We start from the raw sequence: 19,310 nt of genomic DNA, 5'->3' as shown, positions 1-19,310 counted from the left end.
AATTTTACTTCCCTTGCAGTAATTTCCATATCATTTGATATCAGAGCCTTCCATGGTTTGATTCCACATCATAGATTTTAAAACATCGTTAAAAAAAATAAATAACTGAACAAAGAAACTCATAAATGAAAATAGTATTTATAAACTTAGTCGTTCATACTATTTAATTTTAGTCCCTACACTTTTAATAAATTAAAATCATGAATTTTCAATAAATAATAAATTTAATAATTATTTAATAATTATCATATTTAAACAATTTATAAAAAACAAAACTACAAATACTAATTTTAAGGTTTATAGAAAATGCAAGTATAAGGTATAAAATAATATTTAAATTTTTTATAAAATGAAATAATTAAATGAATATATATATATAAGGAAACCTAGGAATTGAGGTAATAAAATAATGAAATTGGATTTATGTTGTAATTAAGTATAAATTAGGGTTGGAATTATGGGGAGTGCGGAGTCACGTGGGAATGGCTTTGGGTTTGGTTCCATACCTAGTGTTACCCCACTCATCGACCCCTTTTCCATTCTCATTTTCCCCCACTCTCCTCCTTCGCGCGTGCTCCTCACTTCCATTTCTTTTTTTAATATTTAAGTGAACAGTATCATACATCGTAGAGAGTCGTGTTCATCTAATCCGACAAAAATGAATAAAATTTGACCATAATTAATAAATAATTTTATATTTGAGGTCAAATTTCAATATTTATATTTTTTAATTAAAAATTAATTGAATTTTGCATTTTAGACCATATAAGAGATTTTAACTAAAAAAACAAAAAATAAAAAATAAAATTTCTCCATTTTTACTTTTTTTTAATGGAAATTAAAATAATGTTCATAACTTGTGGTAAACACTAAAAATAAATAATAATAAGTGATTTTTTTCATTTATTACATTTTTGTAACTTGGAATAAAGTTTTCTAATTAAATATTTTTTATAAATATCTTAATTAATTAATTGATTATTATTAGTATTATTATTTTAGACTAATAACAAAAATAAAAAAACATTTTGTGGAATCAATAAAAGCACAACTCAGGTATAATCTTTTTCCTTTTTAGATTCAAAGTTTAAATTCTTACCGAAAATTTTCAACTACATTTTTAAAAAAAATTATAATAAATTGACTAGTTGGTGCCAAAATAATAATAAAAAAAAGAGTATATAATAAAATTGTTCGAGATTTTAAGTACAAATATATATATTTTTTATTAAATTACAAATTTAGCCTTTGATTTTTTAAAATTTACGAATAATTTTAATTTTGTTAGACACAGAAAAAACATAATTTTCAGCTTTCCCTCAAAGTTTTAAAACATGTTTGTTAGAGAGAAGTTTTCTTACTGTTTATCATATAAGTGGATAAGATCATGGTAACGGCAGACGTAAGGTTGGACCTATGGAGAAATTTGGTGAAAGTTAGTTTGTTTGTTTGTAATTTATATTGGAATGCAGTGGATATGGGACATGTAATTAGTTATTGAATATGTTAGAAAAGAAAAGAAAAAGGTATTTGTAATGTGTTTCCACTGCTTTCTTCCTCTGCTCCAATGGCAGAAAGCAAGAACCACAATTCACTTTCCTCTCTCTCTCTCATGCTATGAAAAGCTAAGCTGCAGAGGCCCTGCACCGCCATTGCCCTACTTCCCCCCCACTTCTTACACTCTAAAACCCTTCATTTCTCCCTCTTTTCCCCTTACATTTTGCCTAATTCTTCTCTTCATTCACTACCCATCAGTTTTTGACTTCAGATTCTTCAACAAAACCCCGAAATCCATATCGATTTTGTGTTTTAACTTCTGGGTTGTTCTAATTCTTCTTCATTTCCTTCCCCTTCTCTTCAATGGAGAAGAAACCCAGCTTCTTCTCTGTTTTGAAAGAGGAGGTTATTCGGGGGTTGTCGCCGTCGCGTTCTCGCGCCAAAAGTCCGGCGAGAACTGCCTCGCCCTTCTCGATTCTGTTGCGTAGAAAGAAGACCCAGTACGCGAATCATGGTGGGATTCCGCAGCAGTTCATTGGACGATCCGGAAGTTTTCGGCCGGTGGGTGAAGCTCTTACGCCGCTCGTTGAGGGTCCCGATCCGGACGGCGGCGAAATTGGTGATTCGAAGAGGATCAGTTCGGGATTAGGGCAGTGGATGAAAGGGCAACTCTCTCGAACTCCTTCTATTGCTTCTTCCATGGCTAATAAGAGGTCTGATTTGAGGCTTTTGCTTGGCGTTATGGGTGCTCCTCTTGCTCCTGTTCATGTTAGCACCTCCGATCCTCTGCCCCACCTGAGTATAAAAGATACCCCCATTGTTAGTATCTCGCTTCTCTTCTCTTTTCTTCTCTGTTCCGAGTTCTTGAGCAAGAACAACACCTTGAATGGATACTGAATTTGTCTGACCCATATCTTAATTTTTCATGCTTTTTCTTCAATGAAGGCTTGCAATGAGAGAACAGATCTTTTACTTGTTTTTCATATGGGTTTTGTTGAATTAATCTTGAGATCTGCTCTGTTCTTCAAGGAATTGTTTATGAATGTTTGGTTCTGTTTATGGAATTTGACTGTCTGAGATTGTACTTGCAAGAACTAGAGGCAGTGAAGTGGGCTGATCTTGAATGATTTTGATATTATTTGCAGGAAACTTCATCAGCTCAGTACATATTGCAGCAATACACAGCAGCATCTGGTGGGCAGAAGCTTCAAAACTCGATTAGAAATGCATATGCAATGGGGAAGCTTAGGATGGTAGCTGCTGAGTTTGAAACTGCAACGAAGGTGATGAAGAGCAGAAATCCCTCGACCCGAGCCGAGTCGGGTGGCTTTGTGCTCTGGCAGATGAATCCAGACATGTGGTATGTTGAGCTTGCAGTTGGAGGCAGCAAAGTTCATGCTGGCTGCAATGGAAAACTCGTTTGGAGACACACTCCCTGGCTTGGCGCTCACACTGCGAAAGGGCCGATTCGACCTTTGCGCCGTGCACTTCAGGTAACATTTTGGTTATACGTCGAGATTTGATTACATTTCAGTCTGCTGATATTTGTATGAGATGATGATATGTTATGTCTTTTGCAGGGTCTTGATCCTAGAACAATAGCCAGGATGTTTGCTGATGCAAGATGCATTGGAGAGAAGAAAATAAATGGTGAGGATTGCTTCATCCTTAAGCTTTGCGCTGACCCTCAAACGCTGAAGTCGAGAAGCGAAGGACCAGCCGAGATCATTCGACATGTCTTGTTCGGCTACTTCAGCCAAAAAACAGGATTGCTGGTGTACATGGAAGATTCACATCTTTCCCGCATTCAATCCAACGGCGGTGATGCAGTTTACTGGGAAACCTCAATCAATTCGTTCCTCGACGATTACAGACCCGTTGAAGGTATCATGATCGCTCACTCTGGTCGTTCTGTGGTCACCCTTTTCAGGTTCGGCGAGATGGCCATGAGTCATACCAAAACAAGGATGGAAGAAGCCTGGACAATCGAAGAGGTTGCGTTCAACGTCCCCGGCCTATCAATGGACTGTTTCATTCCCCCAGCTGACTTGAGACCATGTTCTATCAGTGAAGCCAGTGAGGTTCTTCAAGACGAAAGGGCGAAAAGTGCAATAGCGCTAGCAGCATACCGAGCGAAAGTAGCTGCACTCGAAAAGCCCGACGACGACGACAACATGACATGGAAGCCAGATTTCTAACTAGAGCAGCAGTTGTTTATACTTGAAAGGTGATTTGATATCTTAATTATAGGAAGCATATAGAGTTAGGGAGTGTTATAGATAATTTACAAGTGTTATGCAATGCCTCTGTTAATCTGTACATAGAGATAAATATTCTCAAGCTTCAAACAAGCTTGAATGAATCTTTATACTCACTAGCAGAATCCAACGACGGTGTTGGAGCTCGGGTTTCCAGTTAGGGATGGAGCGAATGGAGGTCCATTTTTTTTCGGTTCACATTCGATGCGGTGAAGCGCTGTTTACCCTTAGTTATAATCTTTACTAATTGTCCTTGTTGGTGGCAATGTTTAGGAAACATCCACCTACACGGTATCGATCGAACCCGAAACGGTATCGATCGATACTTCCGAGTCCCTCGATCCATTTTGTGGGAGTTTTTGTGGTATTATTGTAATGATTTGTTAAAGTGAGAGGGGGCAGGATGAACAGCTTTAAGAAGCAAAGTCTGGAAATGAGATGCTCCTTGTAATTTGACCTTCTAATTAGTGTTTGGAATGTCAGTGTTTCTGACACTTTTGTTCTTTAAATCTGCTCCCCACTTGTTCTTCTTTACACCCACTTTTGTTGAGTAAAGCTATGGCTTCTCCTTCAATCAACACATTTCTGATCCATGTTTTGAAATGTTTTGAAATGCTCGTAAATGTCGGGAAATATTGAAATGGATCGGGAAAATAGTGTGATTAGAGCGGATGTGGATCGGTATGAAAGCGAGGAAACAGTAAAATTTTTAGGTTTCACTATAGTCATATTAGCATATGTCACGTTTCTCGTGATTGCTCGTCTGCAGTAGTGAGTATACTCAACATTTTTCAAATTTATTTTAGTATTCTAGGCGGCTAATAGTGTTGGCTACAAAGGTTACGAGACACTTAGATTAGGGTTTAGGCAACTGACGGTGTTTACTACGAAGGTCGAGAGATGCTTAGATTAGGATTTCGGTGGCTGACAGTGCTTACTACAAAAGTCAGAAGACACCTAGATTAGGGTTTCAGCCGTTGACGATGTTTGCTACGAAGGTCATGAAAGGCTTAGATTAGGGTTTTTGTTTCCATATCATTTTTTTTTTCTTTTCGTTCTTCTATTGTTTTAACGACTTACTTTTCGAAGGATTCGAGCCACAAACCACAGGCTATTACAGTTATTTTATTTGAAATGAAGAAGAAATTTACATTTTCGGGACCTAACGTTACGATCCAACGTGAATTTGATTAAGTAAATAAGTTTAAAGCAATCACATGGGGGATGAAATTTGCATCCAAAAAAAGTAATGTCCAATGCTTACCACCATCATTGCAGGTTGCACGAGTTTAAAGTCTCTATTTTCTTTATTTTCTTTATTTTCTTTATTTTTCTTTATTTTTATTTTTGTAAATACATAAATTACCTGTAAAATATTAAGATCTACGTATTCATAATAGCTTATGCACACCGTTCCAATAATATCTCCCATTCAAACTATTTATTTATATATTTCAAATTACATCGAAAAATTATTATTATTTATTTAAACAATTTCAATAAAATAAAAAAAAATTGAATTGACCCATTATAGAAAATGACCAAATTAAAATAAAATAAAAATTAATTAAATTAAAAAAGTTGTTGGCAATGGTTTTCAATTTGACAATGAAATTTAATGGTCTAATAAAGTAGAGGATGGATGAATGGATGAATGTGACTTTGCATAGGTTTATTTATGACTTTCACCAAATTAATTCTAATAATTAAAAATTCATTAATATTATAAAAAATATATATATAAAAAATGGGACCATTTTCATTTATTGCGCTTCGAATTCATTCCACCGAAGAATTTGAACTTTTAATCTCTTAATTGAGAATAGATATCGAAATCAGTTCTGTTATGATACGGGTAACTCGGAATTAAAAGGGCGGGGGACGGGGTGTGTGGGAGTTCATCACCTAACAATTGATGCACATTCATGAAGCTATGTTATTACCAATGCATCCTTATAATAAATTGTGTATTGGTGACCATATTTGTTTATTTATTTTGGCCTTTCAAAATGGCTCCCAATAAATGGGAGTTATTTATCCATTCATGTATCAGTATAATATTTTATAATTTTTTTATTTTTTTTTTAAGTAATGTATCGAGCAAAAACTTTAGACGTGTTTCGAAATTTTGCAGTTAAGATTGCAATATTTATCTAAATTTGAGGTGAAATTTGAAGAAATTAAAAATTTAGGATTAAACCAGAAACAATTTGAAGAAATTAAAAATTTAGGATTAAAACTGAAACAACTTGTCAAGTTCAAAGTGATAATACAGAGGAGAGGACGATGGATGAGCTCACAAAAGGTAACCAAACATTAATAGTTGAGCACGTCACAAGAGATCATCCAACCATTATGGGATGGTCAAATATATTCTATAACAGCTCAAGTCTACCGCTATGAGATGATCAAATATATTCTATAACAGATCAAGTCCACCGCTATGGGATGGTCAAATATATTCTATAACAGCTCAAGTCCACCGGTAGCTGATACTGTCTTCTTTGCTTTGGGCTTTCCATTCCAGGCGTCCCCTCAAAATTTTAAAACGAGTCTGCTATGGGAAGGTTTCCACACCTTTATAAAGAGTGTTTCGTAGCCCTCTCCAACCGATGTGGGATGTCACGTATTTATGGCATAGTTCAAGCATTTCTTGCACCCATCACTCAATCAATTTTCTTTACTCAGATCATATCAAACTCCCATAATTTGAGCTTTCATTTGACATTATTCCAATTCCCAAGACTGTAGAGATAAAAATAAGTGTATGTTGAATGTTAATTGTGTATGCTATAATGTCTGCAAGAGAAATATTGTCATCAGGATATGGGTGCCTGAGTTCTAGAATGATAATTGATATCCATGGGTCAATATCCCTATATCATTGAAACGTAATCTGCAAGCATGGTAATAGATACATACATACCTTACAGAAAAGAAACATAATCATTGAAGAAATGGAGCAATACAGGGTGTCTACAAATGAACAAGAGCACAGCACGCCTGAACGAAAGCAGGAGGTTATACATATACCGTAGATACAGTACAAGATTGCAATGGCCCAAGCCCACCGTTAGTAGATACTGTCTTCTTTTGGCTTTTCCTCGAGGTTCTTTTTAAAATGCGTTTGCTAGGGAGAGGTTTCGATACCCTTATAAAAAATGTTTCATTCTCCTCCCCATCGACGTGGGATCTCACAATCCATCCCCCTTCAAGGACCAACGTTCTCGCTGGGACTTGTTTTCTTCTCTAATCAATATGGGACTCCCCCACCCCAATCCACCCCCTTCAGGGCCCATCGTTTTTGCTGGCACATTGCCTCGTGTCCACCCCCTTCGAGGCTCAGCCTCCTCGTTGACACTTTGCCCGATATTTGACTCTAATACCATTTGTAATAGCCCAAGGCCACCGCTAGTAGATATTGTCTGCTTTAGCCCGTTAAGTATTGCCGTCGGCCTCACGGTTTTAAAACGCATCTATTAGGGAGAGGTTTCCACACCCTTATAAGGAATGCTTCATTCCTTTCTCCAACCGACGTGGGATCTCACAATCCACCGCCCAGTGTCTGACTTTGATGCCATTTGTAACAGCCTAAGGTCACCACTAGTAGATATTGTCCACTTTGGTCTATGTCGTCAGTCTCACGATTTTAAAATGCATCTACTAGAGGGAGGTTTCCAAACCCTTATAAGAAATATTTCGTTCCCTCCCCAACCGATGTGGGATCTCACAAAGATTATATAGGAAGTTCTTTAACTTAACAAATAAGGATTCAAACAACAAAAAAAGGAATGCTCTGATAAATGTCTCTTGATCATTAAAATTCAATAGACAACTGCATGAACAGGCCAATGAAGTTTCCCTCCTTTCCTATCTTTTATTACCAATACATCAATGCAACATGTAAACATTACATGGCAGAAGATACCCATTTCTTAGAACTACTAAGTAATGACAGTTTATTCCAGTCCTAGAAAACTTATCCTAAGAACACCACGATCCAAATGCCTGCTGAAATCTTACTAAAATGTTGATTTTCTAATAACATTTAAACCAATTGGTTCAGTCTTAAATGGAAGGAGGGAACAAATCAACATTTCCTGTTGTACGTTGCCATAAATTTGCCATATGGACTTAAAATAAGTAAGCTCCAAAGTGTGTCGAAACCTCTTCCTAGTAGACGCATTTTAAAACTTTGAGGGGAAAGGAAAAGTCTGAAGAGGACAATATCTGATAGCGGTGGACTTGGACTGTGCATCTCAATCGTTCATATTTGATTGCTAATACTTCAACCGTTTAGCCTTGCTTATGCACTGAAGATCATTGATAGGAAAACAAATCTTATGTAGATACTGTTATGACTTGAAACTCATTCCTTCTATATTCTTTATTATTTACGTTTTGACTCTTATTAATCACTGAGTCAACTTATGGTGGCTAGAGCAGCTCCTCCTTAAAGGAGGTTGACTTTTTCGAAACCGATCCATTTTCGTTAAAGAGAAAATAATAGCTCTTTGTTTGGTCGGGTTGATTTGTATGATGATAAAGCAAACTTGACCTACAGTGTGGATTCCACTTTGAACAATGTTGCCATCAGCTGAAATAGCTGACTCTCATGCTGTAATGGTCAAAGCCCACCACTAGCAAATATTGTCCTCTTTAGGGTTTCCCTTTCGAGATTCCCTTCAAGCTTTTTAAATCGTGTCTGTTAGAGAGAGATTTATACACCCTTATAAAGAATGCTTCGTTCTCCTCCCAAACTGATGTGGGATCTCACAATCCACCTCTCTTGGATCCCAGCATCCTCGCTGACACTCGTTTCCTTTTCCAATCGATGTGATACCCCCCTCAAGTCCACCCCCTTAGGGGCCAGCGTCCTTGCTGGCACACCACTTCGTGCCCACCCTCTCCGAGGTTCAGCCTCTTCGCTGGCACATCGCTCAATGTCGGGCTCTAATACGATTCGAAACGGTCCAAGCCCACCGCTAATAGATATTGTTCTTTTTGGGTTTTTCCTTTCAGACTTCCCCTCAGGGTTTTTAAAACGCGTCCGCCAAGGAGAGGTTTCCACATCGTTATAAAGAATGTTTCGTTCTCCTCTCCAACTGATGTGAGACCTCACACCTACTATGTTAAAACAAGACTAAATCCAAAAGTTCAAGTTGATAAGGTTATAGATTACTGTATTGAATCTTACATTCATATTCTTTACATTAAATGCTTAGGTTCAGTGGTACCTACAGCAAGGTATCAAACCAACAAACTCCTCCTAACATTTAGTTTCATCCATATAGACCATCAGCTTGGATCGTCTGAAATTTTCTTCACCTCTCTTTGATCCACAAATTGTTGAGTAGCCTGTTCGAATGCCACAACCAAAATGTTTTGATACCTAATAGTTGTAGCCGAATGCCACAACCAAAATACTACGATACCACCAAAAGAGTTCTAATACCACTTGTTGTGGGCCGTAATGCTACCACCTTCAAATACTCTGATACCACTTGTTGTACAGTGATGCCACAACCTTCAATGCTATGATATCCAATTATTGTAGCGGAATGCCACAACCTAAAACCTAAATACTCTAATACCTAATTCTTATAGCTGAATATCAAGATCAAAATGTTTTGATACCTAATTGTTGTAGTACCTAATTCTTATAGCTTAATACCAATGTTTTGATACTTAATTGTTGTAGCGAGAAAGGAAAAGCAAGATCGATCGCACTCAGACACCCACAAAAACACTCACACTCAAAGCTGATCATCAGTTCCTGCAAAAATCGGTTTCGGCTTGTTTGAGCAAAGATGGGCGTCAATTTAGACCAGATCGAGAACCGAAAGGAGGAAATTATGAAGTAAACAAGTAAAATAAGAACAATCAATTGAGAGAAAAGAAAGAACCTAATCGAGTCGACTCGATCTCCCCTTCCACACAACTTCAGCTACCAGAGTACTCGCGCGCATGCCGAGGGAAATTCTGTTCATTAATAGAAATATTGGATAATCCTCTTCATCCCCAATTTATTCAACAATAATTTTTTTTTAATATTTTAAAATTTATAGATTTACTAAATTTTTAATATTTTAAAATTTTCAAGAACATAAAATAAAATTGAAAGAGTTTATGATTTATTAAATGTTTTTTAAAGTTTAAAAATGTATTTTATAGTTTTTTAAAATATAAAATATGATTTTAAATCTCTTTTTCTTTCTTTTTTTTTTGGAAAATTCTTCCAAATTATATGACCATTTATTTTGGATTTATTAGTAAATAATTATGATTTTAATCGATAATTATTTGAATTTTAATACAAAAATCGTTGTTTTTTTAAAAAAAATTATTTATTGTTCAATTTTCAGATATTTCTTGCAAATATATATTTGTTTATTTTATTATTAACGAAAAATCGGACCAAAGTCATAAATTCTTTGAAGAGGATAATTTGAACTTTTTAAAGGACCGTTGGGACTTTATAAAGAGGCGCCCGTTTAAGGCGTAACGGCTACTTTCCATTTTCGTAGAAAGAGAAAATTTAACACAGTTTTTCTCTCCTTGATTCAGCGGGAAACTTTCAGCGCAAGAAAGTGAAATTAATACGATATTTCTTTCCGAAATACATTGATGTATCGCAATTGATTCGAATACTGAATCTGTTGCATCAGATCTGTTTGATTTCTGAAAGCTTGATTGTCTTCCATCCGGATTTCTGAGAAGATCCGCCATGGATTCGGCTCGCTTGAACTTGGACGAAGTTTCAGCATCGGAACATCGAGGTAACGACTTCAATGGTATTGATTCGGAGAGTAAGAAGGACGACGACTCCGGCGAGTCTGTTTCTGCAAGTTCGAAAAGTGGAAGGGTAAATCTTCTTCTTTAGAGAAATTTGCGTTTCTACAATTTCTGGTTCTGTTTCTCGATTCGAATTCTTTTAGTATTTCTTGATTCTGTTTTCTTTCTTGCAATTGAATCGTATCTAGAATTGAAAAGTGGAAGAGTTCATTTCGACTGTTTCTAAGCAATGTTGGTTGTTTCTGACTTCGATTTTAGAATTCATTTTCGACGAGTGTAGAACTGAATCGGATTGTATTGAATCTACTACACGATTGTTTTACAGTTTGATTGGTTTATTGCATCGAATTGGATTGAGGCCATGAACGACAGAACTTCGATTTACAGTTTGATTTGTTTATTTCTTTACACGATCACAGAGTAAATTTTTGAAAGAGGCAAGCCAATCAACAATGCACGGTCTTAACAAATTTACATCGCAAATCAAGAAGCCTTCCCACAGGAAGGTTTCCCCTATCATTTGGTTCCCACGCAAGAAAGTGGACTCTTACTTGAAGAGGAAAATCAAAATGCTGCAGGTTTAATATATTTGTTCATTCTGCATTGCATTACAGTTCACGTTATGTTTCTTTACCCAACTAAACTGGTAATCTGTTTACGGCAGGAAGTAGATGGCCTGAATTTATCACTAGATGAGACACTAGGTGATTCTAATCCGCATTATTCCAGAGTATTGAAGGAAAAGATGGCAGCAAGAGAGGCAGCACATAAAGCAATGGAAGCTCGAAAAGCAGCCTTGATTGAAACCTCTTGGTGTAGAATACTCCGAGCGGCTAGGTATGCCATATACTCTTTTTCTTAACCTTCCAGGGATTGTTGAAGATTGTTGGGAGGGAGACGGCTAATTTAGGGAATGATCATGAGTTTATAAGTAAGGAATACATCTCCATTGGTAGGAGGCCTTTTGGGGAAGTCCAAAAGTAAAGCCATGAGAGCTTATGCTCAAAGTGGACAATATCATACCATTGTGAAGAGTTGTGATTCCTAACATGATATCATGGAATCCTCAAATGTCGAACAAAAAAGTTGTGAGCCTTGAAGGTGTAGGCAAAAGAGTGTCGAACAAAGGGTGTACTTTGTTCGAGAACTCCAAAGGAGTCGAGCCTCGATTAAAGGGAGGCTGTTCGAGGGCTCCATAGGCCTCGGAAGAGGCTCTATAGTGTACTTTGTTCGAGGGGAGTATTGTTGAGGATTGTTGGGAGGGAGTACCACATTGACTAATTTAAGAAATGATTATGGCTTTTAAGTAAGGAATACATCTCAAAGTATCATATCATGGTGGAACTCCCTCCCAAAGTTGATAGTATCATATTATTGTAGAGGTCGATGATTCTTAAGCATGTTTAATTTCTCATCTTTTGAATTATTATTTGTTCTCCAGAATTCAATGTAAAGAAGCTGAAGATCAGATGGACAGAGCTGAGAAGACTGCTGCCGAAGCTTTCAAAGTAGCTGCGGCTATGGGAGTGATCATGTATGATACGCCCAATTGTCCACAGAAGACTTACAAAATGGAAAGCTCGTCTTCTGGTGGTGGTGGGTCTACAACTCTCACCATTACAGCGTCTTTTGAGACAGAATTTGAGGTTGATAAGGAAGTGGCTGCAGCAGTAAAAATAGCATTGGTTAGGCTTGCAAATTGCTCTTCTTTAAGAGAAGACGACTTTAAAGAACTTTTACGAAAGATCTCTCAGAACCCAGACTGCGATGATACTCATGTAGACCCATCTGAGCCTTCTTCTTCCAAATGTGAATCAGTGAATGACTTGGAACTTGATAAAGTGGCTCGAAAGTCCGATTTCAGCTCTCGTAATTTCGATTGGAAGATGCTGGATTTACATATGAGACATAAAACTTTTGAGAAGGAGACCAAGATTGAGGACTTGATGTATGAAAGGCTTAGGCGTTTGAAAGAAGATGAACTTTCCTCCCTCGCCACCATAGTTGCAATTTGTGGTTTAAGTGCTGCCTTGGCAGAGGTAGAAAGTGTGAGTGCAGGTTCCTCTGCAGTTCAGTCCTCTATTTCAGCTCTTAACCTTCCTCGAAGGATGTCTTCTGCAGGTTCCTCTAATTTGCACAATGGAAGGAAGCAACTAAAGTCAGAACTTCCCAGCCTAGATAAATTCTTGGTAAAGCACGTGACTAAATTGGAAAGAGAAGTGCTTGAAGCAAAGAATAGCAGAAGTAACGAAGCAAAGGAATTGGTGAGCAGTGTTGAGGATGAGAAAGTTGTTTCCAACTTGGAAACTATGCTCATAAATCCACCTTCAGCACTAGAGAATGAAGTTAAAGAGACTGAATGCAAGGGTGCAGAAGAATTCAAGACCCTTAGCAACAAGTTGCAGGCAAGGAAAACGTTTGTTAGTCACAAAGAAGTTGTTTCAGCAGTTCCTAGCCTCGATAAGTATCTTGTGAAACATGTCTCGCGGTTTGAAAAAGAAGTACAAGAAGCGAGGAACAGAAGAAAAGTTGAGAAAAGTGACACGACTGCTTCAGAAGAATCATTGATGGAAACAGAGGGAAAGGAAAATCTTAACATGCCGAAGTCTTCTTCGAAGATGGGATGGGAAATGGAAGACAGCCTAGATAAGATCTTAGTAAAGCCGGTTCACAGGCTGGAAAGGGAAAATATGCAGGCCGTGTTAGCTGAAAGTAACTATGATAAGCAAAGACAAAATAAGAAACAACTGATTAACAACCGTACATCTGATTGCCAGAGCTTGGACGAACTTCTAGTAAAGCATGTTTCAAGATTAGAGAAAGAAAAAATGAGATGTAAACCAGAGAACTTAAAGAGAAGAGAAAGCAATATGCATCCAGTGATCAATGGTGGAGGAGGAGGAGGTGGGGGTTTGGGTGAGATTCTGGTTAAACATAAATCAAGACTCGAAAGAGAGAAGCTGATGTCTTCCCATGAATCTGAAAATCAGAACAAAAGTTCTCTATCACGTCGTGAAGCGAGGGAGAAAGACCTACGGTCAGCCTGGGGAGGCTTAAGTTTGGGAGATTCCATGAGACCTCATCTCTCCAAACTTGAACAAGACAAGGTTCATAATGTTTACAAGTTTTCTATATATGTGATGTTTTGATTTGAATACACTATCATGTTTATCAAATTACAGTTGATGAAGCTGTTTTTGCTCATTGTTTCTTCATGCTATGTAGGCTGCCTGGATCAAAGCTGAAGAGGAGCAAAGGAAGTTCTGAACGAAGTGTAATCACACCTCCACCGAAGAAAAAAAATGTACATTGCTTGCCCTATATATACACATATCAAGTGTTTTTTACATTATGCCTTAAATCTGAAATGTCCACTGCCTTAAGTTATGATAGCATATTGCTATTCTGCCATTACAATGTCCACTGTGTTCGACTATTAGTCTCGTTTAATAACTATTTCATATTTGATTGATATTGGACAAAAACAAGCACAATTTGATCATGTGAAGGAGTAGGAGGAGTAGGTCTATGTTATTTGGTGAATGCATTTAAGTGTCTACATAAAAACGTCTATGGCAAACAATACCCCACCATTGATTAGTTGTGAATGTATGAAATTGACATGATCTACAAAAAAAAAAACTAAGCAATAGAGCATTGGGATCGAAAGCCTATTCTACTAAACCTTCTCTAACTCATTGTTGTGTTTGTCTAACTGGTCTTTCAAATCCTTCTTCCACCCTTCAATGAGCCTCTCCTGCTTCTTGATTATGTCATCCTTTAACTTTAATTCCTCCTCAATGGCAGAAATCTCCTGATGATAAGTAGAACAAACAAATGTTACAAAAAAGAATAGTATGAATAAGGTGCTTGATTGATTATTTACCTTTCTTAGTGTTTCCACTTTGGTTGGCTGATCCTCCCGTTGTAAACCAATGAAGTATAATTGAAGCTTTTTAGCTGCCTCCATAAAATCCCTAGCATGTCTCTCCACGTCAACTGAAGCAAAAACAAACCAGGGTGTCATTTTCTTCACTGTTTACAAACACCTAACCACAGACAATATCAGTTCAACGCCGAGCATCCCCCCGGTCCTATGTCGAGCCATTTGTGAGTCGTAGATTACAGACATTCATGCTACTTCTAGATCTAAATGTCACTTCCACTTCACATATTTCAATAAAACAAATTCATAGAAAACCACACGTCCACATAATTTTAATGCACCAAAATCTCCAGATACAGCAGCAGACCTCCAGCATATGAAACAGAACATGATGAACCAAATTTAATGAGGATTTACTCAGGAAAGTTGCTTTACTGACTGTATAAAGCTGTTTGTCTATGCAGATCAAACAGAGAACTTGCAAAGGGTATCCATTATAAGATGCTATTATAATTATGAAGAAACTTGAGGTCACATTATGCTATTATCTGCCAGCTTAGTGCAACATTAAATCTGGAATGCACAAAAGTTTAAGGGGAGGGATTAGTAACTGACTTTGATGAGAAGGGTGAGGAGAACGGTCGATTGCTTGTAGTTCTCTCGCAGGCAAGCAGGGAAGCAGAGCAGCTTCCAAGGCCATCACATATGAAACCATATCTTCTCTTGGAGACTGCGAGGATTGCAACTGTGGATCGATTTGATTCTGCTGGTCGAGTGGTTGTCGTTCAGCCATATCTTGTGACCACAATCAAATCTCCATTTCAATTCATCGACAAAGAAACTAAACAAAACGTACAGCAAGTACTATTTTTCAGCCCTAGGAGTATAAACCCTAAAAAAGCACATGAACACAGCAGATGAAGGAGAGCATACTCGATAAGAAGAAGGATGTGAAGGACGACGAGCTCGGTCGGTCGCAGAAGCGGTGAATTTGCCGTCCAGCTCCGGAGTTCTTCCTTTGGGCGGTAACTGAGAATTCTTCACTAACCGTAGATTCTGAGTCGCCGATGCGATCAGGCGGGTCCTCTTTTTTATTGGACCTATTTATATTTCAATTCCCTTTTTAATTTTTACAATAAATATTTAAATATTTTTAGAAGTTATTAACCTAACAAAATATATACTTTATCTTTATTTAAATTTTAAAAAAAAAGTTAAATATGTATATATTTTTGTAAAAGAAATCAATGGTTCTTTTAATTTTGGATTTCTCCACTGGTTGAGAAAATGAAAGAAAGATTTGCTCCTGAACTCAATCACCTCGGATTTGTGGGTGGAGCTAGAAGCTGTTGTGCAACCTCTAGAGCGACTATCTTAGCTGTGGGATCAATCTCGCCTCACCAAACCCTGACCCAGCGTTCCACGTTTTTCAGGTTATGTCCTATAGTGATTAAAGCAGAGCGACTCCTTTAAAAGATGTTGGTTTTATTGAAACTGTTAAGTCTGCTTTCAGTGATTCACAGCCGAAGTTCGAAGTTGTTGCGTGACCTTTGGAGCGACTATCTTAACCATGGGATCGGCCTCGCCTCACCAAACCCCGACCCAGCGTCCCATGTTTTTCAGGTTATGTCCATAGTGATTAAGGCAGAGCGGCTCCTTTAAAAGAGGTTGGTTTTATCGAAACTGTTAGGTTTGCTTTCAATGATTCACAGGCGAAGTTGGAAGCTATTGCGCGACCTCTAGAGCGACTATCTTAGCCATGGGATCGGCCTCGCCTCACCAAACCCCGACCCAAAATCTCACGTTTTTCAGGTTATGTCCATAGTGATTAAGGCAGAGCGGCTCCTTTAAAAGAGGTTGGTTTTATCGAAATTGTTAGGTCTCTGCATTCAGTGATTCACAGGCGAAGTCAGAAGCTATTGTGCGACCTCTGGAGCGACTATCTTAGCCATGGGATTGGCCTTGCCTCACCAAACCCCGACCCAAAATCTCACGTTTTTCAGGTTATGTCCATAGTGATTAAGGCAGGATTTAATTGTGTATATATCTCATTCTCATCCTTGAAAAAAAAGAAATTAATTGGGTGTTAAATAATAAATTTAAATTTGATATCCTTTTCTAGATTTTAAAATTTAAAAATATTTAAAATTTCAACTAAATTTACAATTTTGAAAGTTGAGAAAAAAAGGTAAAAAAAAAAAAAAGCGAAGTTTTATTGTATAGATTCATCCCCCGAGTGGTGAGTGCATACCGCGTTAGCAGTCGAAAAACCCTTTATCAGCGGTCTCCTCTGTTTCCTTTCAGCAAAATCGTCGCCTCATCCGCTCCCTATTTCTCCTCAATCGATTCAGCCATGGGAGGAGGCAACGGTCAGAAGGCTAAGATGGCTCGCGAGAGAAACTTAGAGAAACAAAAAGGCGCCAAGGGTACTCTCTTCATCCTCTTTTTCCTGCTCTTCAGTAACTTCTATTGGATCCTCGTTTTCCTTTCGATTTTACTATTGATTTCGTCGGATTTCCCAATTTTTTAGGTCTTATTTGGGTTTATTGAATTTTGATGTCGTTATTGATCTGATTTTGTGTAGGAAGCCAGCTCGATTCTAACAAAAAAGCTATGACCATTCAGGTAATCTCATCCGATTATCCACTTGATCTATTCACTTTCTAGTTCAATTTTATTCTTCATTGGGCTGTGAACGAGAGAAAGGGTTTGTTCATAATAACTTTGGGAATTGCAACGTAAGCTCATTTGATTTAAGCATTTATGTTGGGATCGGGTCCTAAGACACTTTTCGCTAGTAGAAAATTGAATTACATCATGACTGGATTTAGTTTAACCCTATTCTCCCTAGAAAACCATAAACTAGGTCATAACACTGTTAATAGTGTCACTGTTAATAGTATTAGAGAGCCAAAAAGAATAAAGAAGTGTATAAACCAATCAATGGATTTTTCTTTGTTCTTGAAGGTTCTATGGTTCCTTTCGAGCCAAAGAGTGCGAAATAGGCTTTTATTAAGCGTAGCGGGCCTACTTGTGTTGTTTTTGAAGGGATGCCGGCCATTATCATGGGTAGAGTGGTTTTTAAACATGGAAAGTAGGTAACTCCATAAGCTGCAGTTAGTATATCTCCTAATTGAAAGATCACAGCATTTACCTTTTGTGCCCTGACAATTTATATCCCAATGTCTCTAACTCCGTCTTGAGCTGAATTATCATTGTAGCGTGACTCGTTAGAGGATATATGTGCATCGACTCCTTTGGTGGTCATGCTTACAGGCTAACAGTTACAGGGTTAACCTAAGACCCTTGAAAAACTGGAAACTAGAAACTGGATCGTTATCAAACCCCTTGAAAAATTCATGTCGTCGATCATTATCCAAGTTTATTACCGCGGTTTGAGTTTTTTGAGTTTTATGAATAAACTGAGTGGAGATCTTCCTTCCCCCTATTGTTAATTACCAAGAACTTATCAACACATTTAGGAGAGGGTCAAGCATTATACTTCAAGTCAAATCTAGCTTTGTATGAATCTGAATTAGGATATCTATCTTTCTTGCTGATAGTTAATTACATTAGACATGACATGTTTGAAATTTATTTGTTCATGTGCTGTGCTTCACAAGTCAAGGGAGACTAGTGATATCTTGGTGAAGATCTCATAGGGTAACCACCGTGAAGAAGGTCTCATGGGGTAGACCCTTGGGGGTTTCCCCTTGGGACTTCTATTGTTCTCCGTCCTCTCGTTTGGTACCTAGGGGTTCCTTATGCTAAGCTAGACTGACCGGTGTCTCTCTACGAGGCACTACCTCTACATGGCTAACTGAGACTACATGGTATCTTGCCTAGGGATGTGCTGAATACCTCCTAAGCCCATAATAGTCTCCCTGGGGGGGCGCGACCCAACCCTTCCCATGCAGCTAATGGCTATACTACGTAGGGACACATTTCCCATGCGAAACGGCTAGGAGCAGTAAGAACTGAAAGGGACCTCTGGTCCTCCCACGAAACTATAGACACCGTTTAGACAACCAGCAGCCTATGAACATCCCTAAGGTACTACGTTTATCGTAGTGATCTGCTAAACTCCTAGGAGAGGGATTGATCTAAGCTCAGTGATTGGCACTCTAATCCTGGATCCCTAGGCTTATTCCTAAAACATTTCCTAAACATTATACCATCTCCTAAACATTACCAAGAGGAAGCAAGCATCAAGAATCATATACATTATACAGTTTATGCAAAAACGGGCAATTATGTTCAACGGGGTGATAACATCCATCAACACTCGGAACGCAGAGTTCACAATTCTCCCATCCTCCTCTCAGCATGCATAAACAATTACACACAAAGCGGAAGCATAAAACATGTTTAACTTGTCGTAGATCATGTACTTTGCAACCTAAGCTCATAACATGGAAAAGTCTAATCAACTAAGGAAACTAGTCTAGCATGCATGCATACCAAGACGATTCCTACAAGTATTCTTCCAAAGTTCTGTGTGGTGACCTACCTGGTTGATGCGTGCCCAACGTCTCTATGCTCATAAGGTGTCCCAAAAACACTGATTATCCTCGATTAGGTCCCTATCCACATAAAAATATTATTTAAATAGGAATAGGGACAAACAGAAGGTAAACGGACGAAACACGAGCCCTCTCATGCGCGGGAAAGGACGCCAGTCGCAGGCTGCATGCGTGACGGCCACGCGTGGACCGCTTCACGCAGTCGCGGGTCGGGTTGGGTTGGTTAGCGGTCGCCGGTTTGCGGCGGTTCGACCTGGTTTATGTGGGTGACACGCGTCACCGTTCAGCTGGAGCTGCGTCACTCCAGCCGACGCTCGACGCATGTTGGCGCCTCTTTTTTTTTTTTTTCTT

The 19,310-nt window shown here is 38.1% G+C and overlaps 4 protein-coding genes across 6 annotated transcripts in view; 3 read left to right on the top strand and 1 right to left on the bottom strand.

Annotated features, from left to right (window-relative positions):
- The first annotated feature begins 1,541 nt into the window (after positions 1–1,541).
- LOC111430784 lies at positions 1,542–4,264 on the top strand. Its single transcript, XM_023067191.1, has 3 exons — positions 1,542–2,316; positions 2,643–2,990; positions 3,078–4,264. The coding sequence occupies exons 1-3, from the start codon at positions 1,861–1,863 to the stop codon at positions 3,693–3,695; spliced, it is 1,422 nt and encodes a 473-aa protein (XP_022922959.1). The 5' UTR covers positions 1,542–1,860; the 3' UTR covers positions 3,696–4,264.
- Positions 4,265–10,278: 6,014 nt separating this feature from the next.
- LOC111430778 lies at positions 10,279–13,958 on the top strand. Of its 2 annotated transcripts, XM_023067184.1 has the most exons (6): positions 10,279–10,620; positions 10,970–11,128; positions 11,215–11,387; positions 11,992–13,060; positions 13,130–13,657; positions 13,776–13,958. In XM_023067184.1, the coding sequence occupies exons 1-6, from the start codon at positions 10,483–10,485 to the stop codon at positions 13,815–13,817; spliced, it is 2,109 nt and encodes a 702-aa protein (XP_022922952.1). In that variant the 5' UTR covers positions 10,279–10,482; the 3' UTR covers positions 13,818–13,958. The 2 variants fall into 2 exon arrangements, with proteins under 2 accessions (XP_022922952.1, XP_022922950.1); XM_023067182.1 differs by having other exon boundaries at positions 11,992–13,657.
- Positions 13,959–14,062: 104 nt separating this feature from the next.
- On the bottom strand, positions 14,063–15,536 carry LOC111430779 (mediator of RNA polymerase II transcription subunit 28). Of its 2 annotated transcripts, none has more exons than XM_023067185.1 (4): positions 15,370–15,536; positions 15,052–15,231; positions 14,437–14,549; positions 14,063–14,364 (listed from the first exon to the last, which is right to left on the bottom strand). In XM_023067185.1, exons 2-4 carry the CDS (start codon positions 15,227–15,229, stop codon positions 14,230–14,232), a joined length of 426 nt encoding a protein of 141 aa, XP_022922953.1. In that variant the 5' UTR covers positions 15,230–15,231; positions 15,370–15,536; the 3' UTR covers positions 14,063–14,229. The 2 variants fall into 2 exon arrangements, with proteins under 2 accessions (XP_022922953.1, XP_022922954.1); XM_023067186.1 differs by having other exon boundaries at positions 15,052–15,277; positions 15,370–15,532.
- Positions 15,537–16,648: 1,112 nt separating this feature from the next.
- Positions 16,649–19,310, top strand: part of LOC111430780 (uncharacterized protein At2g23090-like) — a 4,070-nt gene continuing 1,408 nt past the window's right edge. The window contains exons 1-2 of the mRNA XM_023067187.1: positions 16,649–16,862; positions 17,021–17,061. Coding sequence (XP_022922955.1) covers positions 16,790–16,862; positions 17,021–17,061 — 114 coding nt within the window. The 5' untranslated portion in view covers positions 16,649–16,789. The remainder of the gene's footprint in view (positions 16,863–17,020; positions 17,062–19,310) is intronic.

This window comes from Cucurbita moschata, unplaced genomic scaffold (assembly GCF_002738365.1).
Source record: "Cucurbita moschata cultivar Rifu unplaced genomic scaffold, Cmos_1.0 Cmo_Scf00034, whole genome shotgun sequence".
Classification (NCBI taxonomy): domain Eukaryota; kingdom Viridiplantae; phylum Streptophyta; class Magnoliopsida; order Cucurbitales; family Cucurbitaceae; genus Cucurbita; species Cucurbita moschata.
Note: the sequence above shows the minus strand (reverse complement) of the source record. Positions and strands in the feature narration are given on the sequence as shown.